At 49.1% G+C, this 15201-nt stretch overlaps 6 protein-coding genes across 6 annotated transcripts; 2 read left to right on the top strand and 4 right to left on the bottom strand.

Moving 5' to 3' along the window:
- Positions 1–13: 13 nt before the first annotated feature.
- Positions 14–3693, bottom strand: rna14 (cleavage polyadenylation factor subunit RNA14). The gene is made up of 6 exons (XM_022541503.1): positions 3569–3693; positions 2531–3486; positions 2045–2476; positions 979–1981; positions 213–926; positions 14–151 (listed from the first exon to the last, which is right to left on the bottom strand). The coding sequence occupies exons 2-6, from the start codon at positions 3407–3409 to the stop codon at positions 135–137; spliced, it is 3045 nt and encodes a 1014-aa protein (XP_022402306.1). The 5' UTR covers positions 3410–3486; positions 3569–3693; the 3' UTR covers positions 14–134.
- A 294-nt stretch (positions 3694–3987) lies between these two features.
- asf1 (nucleosome assembly factor ASF1) lies at positions 3988–4996 on the top strand (the record flags this gene model as incomplete). Its single annotated transcript, XM_022540439.1, has 4 exons — positions 3988–4096; positions 4157–4196; positions 4252–4560; positions 4621–4996. 4 exons carry the CDS (start codon positions 3988–3990, stop codon positions 4994–4996), a joined length of 834 nt encoding a protein of 277 aa, XP_022402305.1.
- Positions 4997–5393: 397 nt separating this feature from the next.
- ASPGLDRAFT_45605 (uncharacterized protein) lies at positions 5394–5933 on the bottom strand (the record flags this gene model as incomplete). The annotated part of the gene is made up of 1 exon (XM_022546285.1): positions 5394–5933. One exon carries the CDS (start codon positions 5928–5930, stop codon positions 5676–5678), a length of 255 nt encoding a protein of 84 aa, XP_022402304.1. The 3' UTR covers positions 5394–5675.
- A 91-nt stretch (positions 5934–6024) lies between these two features.
- Positions 6025–9790, bottom strand: ASPGLDRAFT_1371237 (putative SNARE-dependent exocytosis protein (Sro7)). The gene is made up of 7 exons (XM_022541504.1): positions 9396–9790; positions 8972–9311; positions 7337–8911; positions 6717–7272; positions 6535–6656; positions 6198–6482; positions 6025–6144 (listed from the first exon to the last, which is right to left on the bottom strand). The coding sequence occupies exons 1-7, from the start codon at positions 9480–9482 to the stop codon at positions 6119–6121; spliced, it is 2991 nt and encodes a 996-aa protein (XP_022402303.1). The 5' UTR covers positions 9483–9790; the 3' UTR covers positions 6025–6118.
- Positions 9791–10106: 316 nt separating this feature from the next.
- ASPGLDRAFT_65579 (THUMP domain-containing protein) lies at positions 10107–11295 on the bottom strand (the record flags this gene model as incomplete). The annotated part of the gene is made up of 6 exons (XM_022548912.1): positions 10107–10244; positions 10310–10450; positions 10524–10738; positions 10797–10950; positions 11008–11142; positions 11233–11295. The coding sequence occupies 6 exons, from the start codon at positions 11293–11295 to the stop codon at positions 10107–10109; spliced, it is 846 nt and encodes a 281-aa protein (XP_022402302.1).
- A 539-nt stretch (positions 11296–11834) lies between these two features.
- On the top strand, positions 11835–13728 carry ASPGLDRAFT_34385 (alpha-keto acid decarboxylase family protein; the record flags this gene model as incomplete). Its single annotated transcript, XM_022544426.1, has 4 exons — positions 11835–11943; positions 12002–13310; positions 13378–13585; positions 13645–13728. 4 exons carry the CDS (start codon positions 11835–11837, stop codon positions 13726–13728), a joined length of 1710 nt encoding a protein of 569 aa, XP_022402301.1.
- Between the last annotated feature and the right edge of the window lie 1473 nt (positions 13729–15201).

The raw sequence follows: 15201 nt of genomic DNA, 5'->3' as shown, positions 1-15201 counted from the left end.
AAAAAAAAAAAAAAAAAAAAAAAAAAAAAAAAAAAAGACAAAGAGAAAGAAAGCTGGTATTCTTATAAAAACCGATGGTCGATGTCGCATCAAGCAAGAACGCCGTATATTTCGAGCCAAAACCACGACGAGGCTCACGGACGGAATATACCTAGCAGATTGTAAGCACAAGAATTCAACCTAGGAAAGGTTTGAGGACAGATGAAGCTTACCAGCAAACGATTGTATCCCAACTGGAGTTTGTCCACCTCCCAAGCTCCGGGCTGGCAGAGGAACCTGGCCAATGGAACCGGGTATATCAATCCTGCGGAAGAGCTCCACTAATCTCTCCGGTGAGAAACGACCGGCATTATAGGTAGACGCCGGGGGAATGGCACTAAGAAGGTTCACAATCTCCCGAGGGAGTGGCGCAGGTGATCCTTGAGACCTGAACTGAGGTCCAAGGCCACCGTTGACTTGCTGGGGACGTTTTTGTTGATCTAACCGCCGTCCTTGAACAGCCTTAAGTGGCGATTCCGCCCGGATGAACTTGCGCGGCCGACCTAAGTCGTCGTCCAAGTCTTCCAGTGGCCTCTTCGGGGAGTTTGTTGAAGGTGCTTCCGGATGCCTCGGAGGAGTGCCTTGGCGAGACGTCGATGGTTCTGCAGCAGGGTACACTGCCTTGGGACGGGCCTGAGACGGGGAGATTATAGGTCGCACAGCAGTGGGATCGAACGATGGGGTAGAATAACGATGAGCAAATTGTTCCAAGGTGGGATCCTCAGGAAACAGCTCGCGCATTCGGTTCTCAAGGTTGATCACTTGGATGAGATCACCATACCGGGATTCGTACTCATGAAGGAACGCAAATATAGGTTTCGTCTTGTGGACATTGTCGGGATTCGATGCCAATTTTCGTACTGTCATTTCAAACACCGCTCTCGCGTCTAGAAGGAAAGTTAGCATTCTTGTCTCAAGAAGGTCAGCAAGTCGACTTACTAATGACATCATTGATATCAATCAAATGCTTGAGATATTCGAGGGCAAAGTTCTCATCCTCGGGGAATAGCTTTGCGCCTCGCTCGAAAATCTTGGTAGCGGCAGGATCCTTGTAGCAATGGTACTCGATGAGGGCACTGGCAATGTAAACATCACTAGAAATGCGGCCCCTCTTGCGAGCATCTGCAAAGATCTGTCTTGACCCAGGCGCCTCTCCCGGTTTACCCTTGCCTTGGACACGGCGCATCGCACGCATAAGAGCAATCCACGCGAAAGAGATGGTCCTGGAAAGAATACCAATCTGGACAGCATGGGCATTTTTGACGGCTCCAATTTGGGCGTTCTTCATTGACTCTCTTGCTTTCGCATCGCTTTGATCGTCATCATCATCTTCGATTTTCGACGGCTGCTTCTCGGGGTTGAATTCCGCAAACATCTTCTCCATGCGCTCAACGTCCAGAGCTTCGCGGGTGCGGGCTTTGGCGATTAAGTCGTAGAGCGCACCAAGGACCTGGTCATAAGGCTCCCTGACCTTGGCACCTCGCTTGATGGAATCTTGCTCGGACTCCGAAGTAATTTCCAGTCGGTCCGCACGCTTGAAAGCGAGCAGGCAGCTTTCCGGATTGGCTTCCATACCTTGCTTCAAGAAATCGGTCCCTTCAGTCTCCATATCATTGAGGAAACAGAACTCGGCTGCTTCAAACCACATCTCTGGCAAGAAACGGAGAGCCATGAGTGCTTGTTTGTAAACGTACACTACACGGTTCTTGAATGCAGCAGGATCGTCGTCTTTCAGAACAAGGGGATCACCCTTCTCCCATTGAACCCAACGCTTCCAGATATCGACCTGCTGTGCGAATTCGACATCACCTTCGGTGCCTGGGACAGGAGGCAGCCGCGGGAGTGTTGTGCGCACCAAATCCCGAGTAATATTCTGCAGCTCCGTGTACGAGCTTCTGGCGGTCATATACGCGGGCGATTGTTCTTGGAGGAATTTACGGCCCTAAAAGCATGGAGGATAATGCGTTAGAATCATGGCCGAATCAGAGACTAGAATTCACGTTACCGTAAGTTTGTTCAATCCCATCTCAAACTGGTCGTATTCCTTCCAAAGAGTGTTGACAGCCTGCGTAGGAACGCAAATGGCTCTTTGATATGCCTTACGAAGCAGGTCCATCTTTTGCTGGTCCTGCCATCCCGAGCCACCGACATTGCCAGGGCCAGAGCGTATGAATTGGACATAATCACTCCAGATAGACCCTGAATCCTTGTCCATTCCAACGTATTGTAGCGCTAGGTCGTACGCAGACGAAATGATCTTCCTTGCGTTTCCCGTCGTGTCCGTGGTCAATGGGTTACGTCGACGAACGTAATCCAAGTATACAGACCATAGTTGGGCGTCAGGAATGGTCAAAAGAGTCCTGTTGAATATCTGCTCGAGACGGAATAACTCGCTAATATCCGATTCCAGGTTGGCATAGGCCACCCATTGCTCGGCCTGCAACAGGTTAGCTCAGTCAATTGGTAAGAGGTTCGAATGGCAATTACTTACGGCAAACGGGAACACCTTCAAGAATCGTTCAAACACCTCGCGAGCGCCGTCAATCCTGCTGCGGCTTCTATGTTCATTGATCAATTCAAGCCATGCAGGAATGTCGCCTCGCGGGTCTTCCTGGATCCTGTCTTCCAAAATTCCCACCCGGTCGTGCGGTAAACGACCCTTGGCGGCTGACGGTGATTCAGGCGTGGGAGTAGGCGCAGCGCTTGCCTGCGCGCTGTCAGACTGCAACGCCTGTGAGCCGTACAGATTCTGACCAGCAGCGGTAGACGTATCATTATTGGGAGCAGAAGCAGCAACAGAAGGGTAAGAGCTATTAGGGGCATTTTGAAAAGTGGCAGATTCCTGTAATGATACATCAGGGGTAGAAGTAGATTGATTCACATTTCCTGAAACGGATTGCTGAGGCATGTTCACAGGAGGGATATTCATGTCTGCCTCAACACCAAGTACAGCCGGGGGTTCATAGTCTCCGTCACCCTTGTCCTCGTCCTCATCCTCATCATCATCCTCAACCACGAATCCGCCAATTGTCCTGGCCTTAGGCTGCGGTGCAGAGGCTGGGGTCTGGGACTCGGTTCGCGAAGGCGTCTCGGATGGGACAGTACCGCCAAGCTGCTGACTAGGGTTGGGTTCAGAGGGGGAAGGAGTCTGATGTTGGGGAGGATTGGAATCAGAGGGAGAAGGATCATTTGGAGAAACATTTTCACTTTGAGAAGCAGAATATTCATCTTGCAGTGTCTTTGAAGGATCATAATCATCTGAATCTGAACTATCTGCACCCTGCTCCTTAACAGTCTTTTCATAGTCCACAGAGTCCGCATTCATTGTCTGAGCCTGGAGAAAGGCCTTCTCAGCGTCATCTTCAGCCATGATAAGGCAAAAATGGGTTTCAATCGCAATGAAGCGGTCGGAACAGATAGATGGAACAGCGATGTATAATTAGGGTCCTGTCACATAGTAGCCAGCGAGTCAGTTACTGGCGTGGAACTTTTCGGGGGGTAGCTGTCGGTATCGCAGCGGGCAACGCACCTTAAAAAAACCTCAACAGCAACACCACCAAAAGAAACAAGTAAGCCAGAGCAAAATCAGTTCAAAATCACTTGATCAGGAAGCCTGTAAAGTGCGCCAAAAGAAGGAGTTGACTGGTGAGAGAGTACAGAGTAGTGATGGCTCTGATGATGGCTATGCTGTTAACCGCAGAAGCTTTGCAGCAGCAGTTTCCCACGTGACCAAGGCGGTGAGCGCGCAAATGCGTAGACCGCAACGCGAAAGCGGCGCGTCGCCGATCGTTGGGCGTCGTCGTTGTCTCGTTAACAGTTTTGATGCAGCTGTGCCTCCTTCCTTCCCTCCCTCCCTCTTTTATCTTCTTCTCTACGAATTCAACCTTTAATTTCCTGCACACTATCATTGACCAGGATTACCCTTTTTACGTATACCCTTAACTCGCCATGTCCGTCGTCTCTCTCCTTGGGGTTAAACTCCTCAACAACCCGGCTACGTTCCTTGCGCCGTATCAATTTGAGATCACTTTCGAGTGCCTGGAGCAGCTCCAAAAAGGTAAATAACATATTCCTTTGGTACGGAATTGCATCATGTTTTCTAACACCGCCTGCTTAGATCTGGAATGGAAACTCACCTATGTCGGTTCGGCAACTTCGTGAGTCGCCACGAAAAGCAAGCAATCCCACCCGGACTTTCACTGATTTTACTAGTTCTGAATACGATCAAGAATTGGATTCCGTGCTCGTCGGACCCATCCCCGTCGGTGTCAACAAGTTCATCTTCGAGGTTAACCCTCCGGACCTCAAACGGATCCCCGATTCCGACATCCTTGGAGTTACTGTGATCCTCCTCACCTGCAGCTACGATGGCAGAGAGTTCGTCCGTGTGGGATACTACGTGAACAATGAATATGATAGCGAGGAGCTTCGGGCGGAACCCCCTGCGAAGCCAATCATCGAACGGATCGCCCGAAACATCCTCGCTGAGAAGCCCCGTGTGACCAGATTCGCAATTAAGTGGTATGTTCTTTCGCGCTCTCTCTCCCTTTCAATTTCTTCAAAACTAATTTTTCTTGTCAGGGATTCCGAAGAGTCTGCTCCGGCGGAATACCCGCCCGACCAACCCGAGGCCGACAATTTGGATGATGACAGCAATGCCTACGGTGCTGAAGAGACCGAACTCGAAGCCGCTCTGTTTAAAGAACTCAAAGACACCGAGTCGCAAGGGCCCAAGGGCGAGGACCATGAAATGGAAGGCGCTGAACCTGCCGCTGGCGAGGAGGAAGAAATTTCTGACGGTGAGAGTGAGGATATCGAGGATGAAAGTGACGATGACGACGAGGAAGATGAGGAGGAGGGCGCTGATGGTGAAGAGGATATCGAGATGGGCGATGACTCGGAACAACACAAAGCGGCACCTGGACCTCAGCAGCAAGCCGACGTTATGGTCCACTAAGTCAGTGAGGTAGGAGGGGGATGTTTGTTTGTTTCATGATTTACGATTTGGTTTGCGACGTTTCATGACATCGGAACTGTCCCGAGCCTACTATATATTTTCTGGGCCGGCAGTATTATATACTTTATGAGATAGAAGGTATAATTTAAACATTGAGTAGTTACTTCTCTTTGGGACCTGAATACACCGTATTATCTAGGGATACGCGAAGTTTGATTGTGGCTGCAGCTACTATAAATATGCCGTGTAGCTGGTGATAATCATTGCGGTGTATACAGAGTACAAGGTAGTGAATCCATATGGACCAGTCATATTTTCTTCATGGGCTTCTTATTGTCAGCCAGTACAGCAATGGCATCTGCATAATTTAAATGGACTGTTGTCTAGAAACCCCAGGTAGCCGATGAATGAAGACCACACCTCACTCTACTGACAGTCACTTTTCATCGTCTCTCTAGAAGTCACTGGGATGAATTGAGCAAATACGACTCTCAGTCACTCCAAATCGACTACCAAAATCACCATCACCATTCACCTTCTAACCTACCCAAGACAACATGCCCGCATTCTCCTGCAACTACTAGTTTTCACCAGATGCCCGTCCCTGTCCATCAAGCGGCATCCACATCCCATTCACCAACCCGTAACCGACCTCCCATTCCCAATCCATATAACGACCTCATGCGGCAATTACCGGCGAGGTGACGAAGGAATTGGTGAAATATGAAGCGAGGGGTGTTGCGAAAGAATACGGATTTGGTACAGTTGTATGCGAGACGGGAGGAGGCGAAGAAGTTGTATAAGGGGAGGTTTGAGGGGACTTGGGAGGTGTAGGATAATATGTGGATTGGAAAGTATCGGACTCCGACGAAGTACCAGATTCCTTAGGTCTCTGGGAGTTTTGCTTCCTGCTTGTAAGTTTTATATTGGCCATCTTTAAAGCGCGACTGAATCAATCATATTAGAACTTAGATATATCAATTTCCGTAAGTAGCAAAGATACATTAATTCGGGCTTCTGAATCAGTCGTAACACATAAGCAATAGATACAACCAAGGGTATGCTGTAAACGAATAACTCCAAACCACGTAATCTACAATCTGACCTTCCCTCAACATCAGATTAGAATCCAAACTTCGAGCCCAGAGCTATACAGCACGGTCAGTAGAGCACGAGTATGGATCTGTACAAGAAACCTTACCTCCAAAAAGAGCTTTCTTCTTCTGGTTCTGGACGTATTTGTTGACATCGCGAGCCCAGCCGTTGCTGTTCTCCTCCAGCCGATCCATACTGTCACTAAAATTGCCAATTCGATCCGTACGCTCGTTAACTTGACGTTGCATATAGGACATGTAGCCTTCTTGGCTTCCTTGTGGTTCCTGGTTGGGCACAGCTCGTCCCTCTCTGGCAGCTCTGCGTCGCTCCTGTTCATCGAGTTTCATCTGCTCTTGCGTCCGCTTCGATGGTGGTCGCTCAGGGCCTCCGACTGTGGAGTTGTCAGCAAAGGGAAACTGGCTATTATCTCTAGGTGCACGTACTAAGGATATCCATATCAGCTGGAGAGATGTATTGGGTACCAGAAATCCACTGGACATTTGTAATGGTAGGTCGCAGAGGGGGGATTGCCTGTGGGTTAAAGAGCTGGTCTTCAGAAGGTTGCCTATAGCATAAAGTCAGCAACTTGGCGGCAAATATGACACGGTTAACGGTGTTGACGTACAATCCAGACCCAGAGCCCCAAACGTTGAATAATCCCACTTCAGAAGGAGTGGTCCAAACCAGGACGTTTCCGTTAGGAGCAATGACAGACTCCGACAGACGCCTCATATCAATAATGTGGCCAACACTGCTGCAGCCAATTTCCTTGAGAGCCGGAAGAGAGAACGCCCGAGCGTTGCCGTCCCCGAAAAGCCCAACAAGACTGTAACCTCGGCCTTCAGTCTTTACGACTGCCGCAGAGTCACACAAGTAGTCATCCCAAGACTTATGGGCTCCCTTGGACGTTGCAGGCTTGAATACCCTACAACCCGAAGCCGTCACACCAACCACAGCGCCGTTAATCGTTGCTCCATGACGTAGGCCCCCAACTGCATTTGGAGTAGCTAGAGCAAGACTGCCGACTTCCGCATCTATAGGAATAATCTTGATGACCTTATCGTCGAGCAACGTTGAACCGGAAAACTGAGCTGTGTAGGCTCCATCGCTTCCAGGTAGAACTTTGAATGTTGCTAGGTTTCCTCTATTGGTACCAACGAAGCAACAGATGCTTGAATAGTCTGGACGTAAGGAAGATCAGTATAAGCTCAATCTTAGTACGTATTACCATGGCCTGGCTCTTACCTTCTCCATCTAATGTCATCACGCCAAACTCGATGCTCGTGGGCCATTCTAGAGGAGACTCCTCGGGCGAGCGGGATTTAAACAAGCTACCTCGCTTGTTTGGCTTGAGGAGCTCTGTTAGATGCGCTGTATGAATAAGTGCTGGGCCACGCAAATCCATGATTGCCAGACTACCGCCTTCGAATCCGGCAGCAACAAACCCTACGTGGCTGTGTTTCAAAGCGGTCACCGGACCCTGCATCTCCAGGAGACCAAGTGGAAGGAGACCCGTTCTCAGTCCTGGATCAGTCCTGTGGTTGATCTTGGTAATTTTCCCCGGTCCAGCGTTGGTGCCAGAAGGCTCCTCCACGCCGTATTTCGCATTATTTCCCCATCTGAAGACTACCACCTCTCCGGTCTTAAGACCAACCGAAAGTTCGCCAGTCGTTGGGGCCATGGACATCTCCGTAACCTCGACGTTGCCCATACGGCCCACCGCACGAGCCAAGTCAACTTGGATTACCTCTCCATTCTCAATTTCATCATCATTGCCGGTATCCCACAGACGAATAGTCCCATCTGCATGAGCTGTCGTGATGATATTACGGTCTTCAAAGCGTTTGAGCGGCTTCTTTCCTTCGGCGCCACCAAGTAAAAATTTGGGGCCCTGTGACCTCTTCTCTTTCAAGCCGAACCAGGCTGAACGGTCCACCGTCGTTAGTGTGATCTTGTTCACAAACGGATGAACAAACGAGAGGAAGGGGTGAATCATATTCGTTGGCGTAATGGGGTGGCCACTGGGGAAGCTCATGGTAATTAGTTCTCCCGAGGACAGTAGCCCAATCACGGCGATGGGATCATGGCCACCAGAATAGTATGGCGAGGCGCGTGGAATGAGACAAAAATCGAGAATCTGCGCACCCGGAGGCGTGGGTATATTGATTTGTGCCTTTGGGTTCTCAAAGTAGCTCTCAAGCATCTGCCAGGTAGATGTTTGGTAGTTAGGGGTCGAGCCCAGATCCATGAAAGTAAAACCCTTCGGATCAGATGGTAGACGACCGCCAGCAATCAATAGGCCGCTGTCGTCCCCATTCTGTTTCACACACCACGCAATATGCGTGATGGGTTCTTTGAGCGCAGCAATACCACTCACTGACGGCGGCCTACCTGATTCGGTTCCGGGTTGGTCGATATCCAGATCTTGCATTGTCCTCGCTGCAATCTTGCGGCCGTCTTTCGAATCCCAGAGTACCAGACTATTATCGTCATGGACTGTCAACACGAAAGTTCCATTGGGATGCCACAGGGCTTTGGTCAATTTAGGCCTTCGCGGTTCTCGGTGAGGCACCTCGGAGTTTCCACCCAACGCACCTGGGGGCACTTCGTATTCGAAATATTTCTGTGGTGTGTTCTGCTTGAATGTGAATGTCACAGCCCCTTCCGGATATCCTACAAGTATCTTGCCGATGTCACGAGGTGAAAAGGATAGGGTGATAACAGGACAAAGCCGAGCCCGCGGGTTGTGCTGCGCCCAAAGGTTGGGGACCCTGAATGGCGTAAGAGTCTCGCGATCAAGGTCATAAGCGATGATGTCGCCTGTGTCATCCTATTAGCATGTACCCATTGTTATCACTTCAGAACTTTGTTTGCGCGCACCACTCTGAAGACCGATGAATGCATAATCCAGGCTGGGATCTGTCAACAGCGCTGTGACGTGACTCGGAGGAGCGTAGGTGACCAGGGTCTGTTTCGTCTCGAGAGAATATATGCCGATTTCATTCTTGGAATCGACGCTGATCAATTTATCGCCGCAGAACTGGATGAATTTCGCAGAGGCTTTCCGTGGAAATGTGAAGACAACCAGCACCCTTCGCTGGCCGAAGACATAGATTTGACCGCTCCCAAACTGAGTATCACTCGTTCCCACCGCAAGCAGGGACTGAACGGGATCGTACGCGAGCGCGCTGATTTGGGAGTTAATGCCACATCTCGCGAACTATATATCATCAAGGTCATCAGTCAGTAACAGCCCATAGAAGGGGAAAACAACCAATCGGTGTTCAGGGCCGCCAAGACATACATCATCGAGAACGAACAAGTCTGGGGACAATCCTTCAGACAAGTCCTTCTGAATACCAGCTTGTTTACCTCGTAGGAACTGGGCCATGACTATCTACAGACCTGGAGAAGAAAAAAGGGCATGAAGAGGGAGGAAGAGAAGAAGGAAAAGAGGGATGGGGGCCAACTGCAAGGCGGGACGTTTATTGCGGAGCGGAGAGATACTGCCGCCGCGGGAGATCGATCTTTGCCCCGCTATGATCTTTTCTGTCTTTTGGGTAATCTTTATATTTATTCTTACGGGGTACCCGTAGGATGTAGAGAGAGTAAAGAATTGAAGATCTAGCTGGCTTAATTGACCTTCCTGGATCAATAGGCACGAATCTCTACCAGGACAAGTACTGAGAGTCGCAATCACATGCTTGCAGGTATTCCAGGCAACAACAATAGTACGAGTATGGAAAGCTCTACGATACATTCTCAACGCCGGCCAAGAATCGTGCAAGTAACCAACGCAGCATTTCATAATCGTCACCCAGGCCACCTTCTCTCAAGACGAATCTGCAAGTGTCCAGATTCAGGGGCATTCATGCTGAAGGCGTATGTATAGTCGTTAAGTGCTATCGACTGTCGCCGCGCGTTTGAAACTCATTTCCCCAGTATTCTTCACATCTGACTTGAACATTGGGGATCAAAGTAGTTCCATGACAACGCATTGACCAATATATGATCATTATGGCTTCGATTCTGTTGTCTCAGATTCCTTCTTCTCAGACGCTTGCGGCTTTGGAGTTGGACTGTAAAGTTCAGCCAAATTGTAGCGCTTCAGTTGATCGTAATCGCCTCCGACGACGCTCATTCCCATGATGTTCTGCGATGACATTAGGCATGATGTCCAAAGTTGGAAAAGAAAACGACAGGTGCAGGGGGCCTTACTTGAATGACGGTGATCAAGATAAGCGCATCATAATTTTTGAGATCCACAGAGTGGTCATCACCAACAGCGCTTGCAATTGTCTTGATAACATTGTTTCGGTCGAACTTCGTGTTGCGGACTATAGAAGGGCGAATGGCAAACTGTGATTAACAGGTTAGCCCTTTCTCCTTGTTGCTCCATGTGCGGATTCAACAACATGGAGGCTCAACTCACCTTTTTGGGTGGTCCTCCAGAGTGGAAATGAGGCTCGAGAATCTCTTTTGCAAAAGCCTCCAAGTCAACACTAAGGGTCTTTTTCATCATAGCCATCGGCGTCATCCGTTGAATATAACGGCCTCGCTTCTTTTCAGGGTGTGCTTGAGCTTCAAGGCAGAGCTTGTGGACCATCTGCACAGGATCTATAGATTTATCAAATTTTATGAAAGCCACTGTAAATATTCCGTTAACACTGTTCCTGGACGGGGTGCTGTAGGACTATTAACATACCACATGGGACTTCCATTCTGATTGCTTGAAATTTGCGAGGCTTTCCTTTCCCAGGTTTTAACCCTTCGACTTCTCGTCTGATTTGCGCTTCGATGTCATCCTCGTTAGAGCTTGATTCTCCGTCATCATCTCCGCCGGCGGTTTCCTCGGCACTCTATCATATGTTAGACGAATCCAAGAAGAGCATAACTGTTTCCAGCATCAAACTAACCTGTGAAAAGATATCCAGTGCCTCTCTGATACATTTACTCTCCCGGCCCATATCACAGGTGACAAAGACGCCCCAGTCGCCGCTTTCGACGATGGCCCCTTTAGACTGCTGCTTCTGATATTTGGCGCCCCCTCCCTATCACGATATGAGTTTCTGATCAACAATACCGGGTGGGCTTATATAGATCCAATTGCATTATGCTCATGCTTCGGATCGAATGCGCACCTTTCTTCTCTTGGCGGATTGATTTGCGTCTCCGGGCATGGCTCTTTTTCCAGTTCCAGACATCCACGTTGTCTTTCTTTCTTCTAATAGATCTCAGAATCGGACACTCTCTAGTCCCGTAACTTTTTTGTTGCTCTAGTTGATGGAACAGCCGTCGTGGTGTTGATTTCAGTGTGTGCTGATTTTATCTTATCGCCAGAAATTCGGCGAATTCCTAATTGGGATTAGCGGGGGTGAGCATCCCCTCTGCGACACTCAGTACTTCCTTATGATACAAGTTCCTGCGCCATGGAAATCCAGCATAGCTTATCTAAAAAGCTTGACAGCAGTTCGTCGGAAAAGAAATCCATCCGGGGCGATCATACTAGTACATAGCAATGAAGCTGCTTGTTGCTACTGTAACCGGTCGTAGTATTCGCGGCAACGCATGACATCACGCACTTTTATCTCCATGACGTATCGCTCATGGGATTTTCTTGTTTTCCTTTATATCCAGCGAGTTCTCAGGTACTGCGGAAGTGAAAAGGCCCATCTCTCTCACTCTTCAGTCCAGTCTGCAAGCCTGGTCGATATATTTTACTTGCAATTGATCTCCGTTCACAATGGCTACGGATATTTACACAAGGGAGCTTCGTCAGCCCGTAGACGTTGCTGAATACTTGTTTCGACGACTGAAAGAGGTTGGCGTTCGCTCCGTTCACGGTGTCCCGGGTTAGTTGTCTGAACATTTATGGTCATTGTAGTAGTTACTAACCAAGCATGTCTCCAGGTGACTACAACCTTGTAGCGCTAGATTACCTGTCGAAATGCGGACTCCATTGGATCGGAAACTGCAATGAACTCAATGCAGGATACGCTGCGGATGGTTATGCCCGGGTTAACGGAATCGCAGCTCTAGTGACCACATTCGGTGTGGGTGAGCTGTCTGCGATTAACGCCATTGCAGGAGCATACTCGGAATTCGTGCCTATTGTTCATATTGTTGGCCAACCGCACACAAGGTCGCAGAAGGACGGAATGCTCCTCCATCATACGCTGGGAAATGGGGACTTCAACGTGTTTACCCGGATGAACGCTGAGCTCTCTTGCAGCGTTGCACGTTTAGACGACGCGCACGAAATAGCGACCCTCATAGACAATGCTATTCGAGAATGCTGGGTCCGGAGTCGCCCTGTATATATCACGCTCCCTACCGACGTGATTGTGAAGAAAATCGAGGGAGAGCGACTAAAGACGCCCATTGATCTCTCACTTCAAAAGAATGACCCCGAGAAAGAGGACTATGTCGTCGACGTCGTCCTGAAGTACCTACATGCCGCCAAGAAGCCAGTGATTCTGGTGGATGCTTGTGCTATTCGCCATCGAGTTCTTGAAGAAGTTCATGACCTGGTGAAGACATCTGGCCTCCCGACTTTTGTGGCCCCAATGGGTAAAGGAGCTGTGAGCGAGACACATCCGAACTACGGCGGAGTTTATGCAGGGAATGGATCCAATCAAGGTGTTAGAGAACAGGTCGAGTCGTCTGATCTTGTCCTGAGCATTGGTGCTATCAAGTCTGACTTTAACACGGCCGGATTCACATACCGCATTGGCCAGCTGAATACCATTGACTTCCATAGCACATATGTGCGAGTTCGCTACTCCGAATACCCAGAAACAAACATGAAGGGTGTCTTGAGGAAGGTGATCGAAAGGATGGGTGCTGTCAATACCGCACCAGTCCAGCCGATCACCAATGCTCTACCAAAGAATGAGAAGGGTTCGAAGCAGCAGTTGATCACTCATGCCTACTTATGGCCAATAGTCGGACAATGGTTGAAGGAAAACGACATCGTCATCACGGAGACAGGGACTGCAAACTTTGGTATCTGGGAGACTCGATTCCCGCCAGGTGTTACAGCTATCAGCCAAGTCCTCTGGGGTAGTATTGGTTACTCCGTTGGAGCTTGTCAGGGTGCGGCCGCCGCTGCAAAGGAGCAGAACAATCGTCGAACCATCCTATTTGTTGGTGACGGCAGTATCCAACTCACTCTGCAGGAAGTGAGCACCATTATTCGAAACAAGCTCAACCCAATAATGTAAGTCACGAGAATTGATTGTAATCGGCAAACACCGTTGGTGGATCCTCACTAACCCGCGAAATAGTTTCGTGATCTGCAACGAAGGCTACACTATCGAAAGATATATCCACGGATGGGAACAGAGTTACAACGATATTCAAGAATGGGACTTCGTGAACCTGCCCCCAGCATTTGGGGCAAAGGACAAATACAAGGGATACCGGGTCAAGACAAGGGACGAGCTCAACAAGCTCTTTGCAGACCAAGAATTCGCTTCATGCCCATATTTACAGGTTCGTTAGCTATCGAAAAATCGCCATGACTCGATCAGACTTGCTAATCAAATCCACAGCTGGTCGAAATCCACATGCCTCGCGAAGATGCCCCGGCGCCTCTGAAATTGACGGCGGAAGCGGCCGCCGCGAGAAACAAATAAGGACAACATTTCACGTTGATTCTTGAGGGAAATTTCACTTTTTCTTGTATTAATGATATAGATAATTTATCAATCAAATAGAGATTGTGAAAAGTTTTATAATGTTTCAGTGAAAAAGGGAAGACGTTAATGCACGTCGACTAATTCTCCGTGACTTCCGGAATCTTGGGCATAATTCGGAGATTAGAGAGGCACGGGGACATAAAAGTTAGAAGAGAACGGTTTCCGAACGTCAATCCTTAATCAGGTTAATGGAGGTGTGCTACAACCAAATAGTTTTGGGTAGTCTCCTGGTGTGCGGCGACTATGGACGGTTTTCCGAGTGTACACGTAGTAAAACCCTGCATGAAGAAGTGTCAAACGGGGTGTTGCCGAATGTCTGATTCAATAATCGCACTGACAGGCAATAAACCGACCGAGTGTTTCAAGGGACCCGAATTAATTAGCACTATTGGCAAGTTTATCCAAATAACGGGTCGCTTGGGGGCTCCATAGGGCTGAGGGGCACCAGGGAACGGACATGGCCGTTTGTCGCAACGGTTCAGGGTGTCCCGACTATTACTTATTATTTCGTGTTTTATCTTCTCAGCTGAACTAAGACATATAGATGCAGTAATATACAGCAGTGCCAGCAATAATAACACGACAGCACAATAATAATATGAAGTGCTACTAACAATCCCCTGTGTGCCCAACCCCCGAGGACGCCACGTGATCGGCGCCACAGCATCAAAGCTTCTCAGGATTATCTCCACGAATTTCCTTGCCGACGTCGAGTGACCCCAGTCATCAAAGGCATTCTTAGAAAGAAGGAAAAGGAAAACGCCTTGTGTTTCGCGGCTGCGCGCACAGCCTGGAATACAGTCGTTTTGTGAATTATCTGGATTATCTTACTGTTATCTGTGTGGTATGTTTGCTTGTCCCCATTTCTTCTTGACCCCGATCCGCCGGCAGTGCACACTAGCCTGGGGAGCTGTTCCTAGTCGGTTCCTTCTCCTATCTCTTGCTGGACCCGCCCCTGATGATTGATTGCCTGGAAATGTTCGTCATAAATTATTTGTCTCATTTTCATTCCTGCTTACTATATTTCGGATCGTAGGCAATTTCTCGTTAAAATCACCCGCGGCCTCATCGGTCACCCCGAATCGCCCGACGCCCAGTTCCATCGATTTCGCGAACCCCATCGATTACGCAGCGCGCTCAGTAACAGAGAAATCTTAAGACTCTCCGTCGTCGATTATTGCTTCGTACGGATACGTCGTCCGTCCGAGGATCGTCCAAGTGCCCCGGGCTTGCTCGCGCGATCATGTGCGATTGTTACCGTCCGGTGTCAGTTGTCGCTTAAACTACGGAGATAATAGCTAGGCTACGAGCATTACTTAGAAGGAAGGAAAATCCCTCGCGGACGGCGCATATGGGCTCGATTGCGTGGAATTCTGGTTCCCCGAGAATGTTGTGATACTTTTCATCCTC

Source organism: Aspergillus glaucus (genome assembly GCF_001890805.1).
Source record: "Aspergillus glaucus CBS 516.65 unplaced genomic scaffold ASPGLscaffold_7, whole genome shotgun sequence".
NCBI classification, from domain to species: domain Eukaryota; kingdom Fungi; phylum Ascomycota; class Eurotiomycetes; order Eurotiales; family Aspergillaceae; genus Aspergillus; species Aspergillus glaucus.
Note: the sequence above shows the minus strand (reverse complement) of the source record. Positions and strands in the feature narration are given on the sequence as shown.

Excerpts from the sequence above, each read along its gene's own strand:
- rna14 (XM_022541503.1), bottom strand. The coding sequence starts at position 3,409 with ATGGCTGAAGATGACGCTGAGAAGGCCTTTCTCCAGGCTCAGACAATG. Across the intron at positions 2,477-2,530 it reads TGAAGGTGTTCCCGTTTGCC|GCCGAGCAATGGGTGGCCTA; the intron begins GTAAGTAATTGC and ends AACCTGTTGCAG. Across the intron at positions 927-978 it reads TGATATCAATGATGTCATTA|ACGCGAGAGCGGTGTTTGAA; the intron begins GTAAGTCGACTT and ends CTTTCCTTCTAG.
- ASPGLDRAFT_1371237 (XM_022541504.1), bottom strand. The coding sequence starts at position 9,482 with ATGGCCCAGTTCCTACGAGGTAAACAAGCTGGTATTCAGAAGGACTTG. Across the intron at positions 8,912-8,971 it reads ATTCATCGGTCTTCAGAGTG|GCGACATCATCGCTTATGAC; the intron begins GTGCGCGCAAAC and ends AGGATGACACAG. Across the intron at positions 6,145-6,197 it reads GAAGAAAGCTCTTTTTGGAG|CTCTGGGCTCGAAGTTTGGA; the intron begins GTAAGGTTTCTT and ends CGTGCTGTATAG.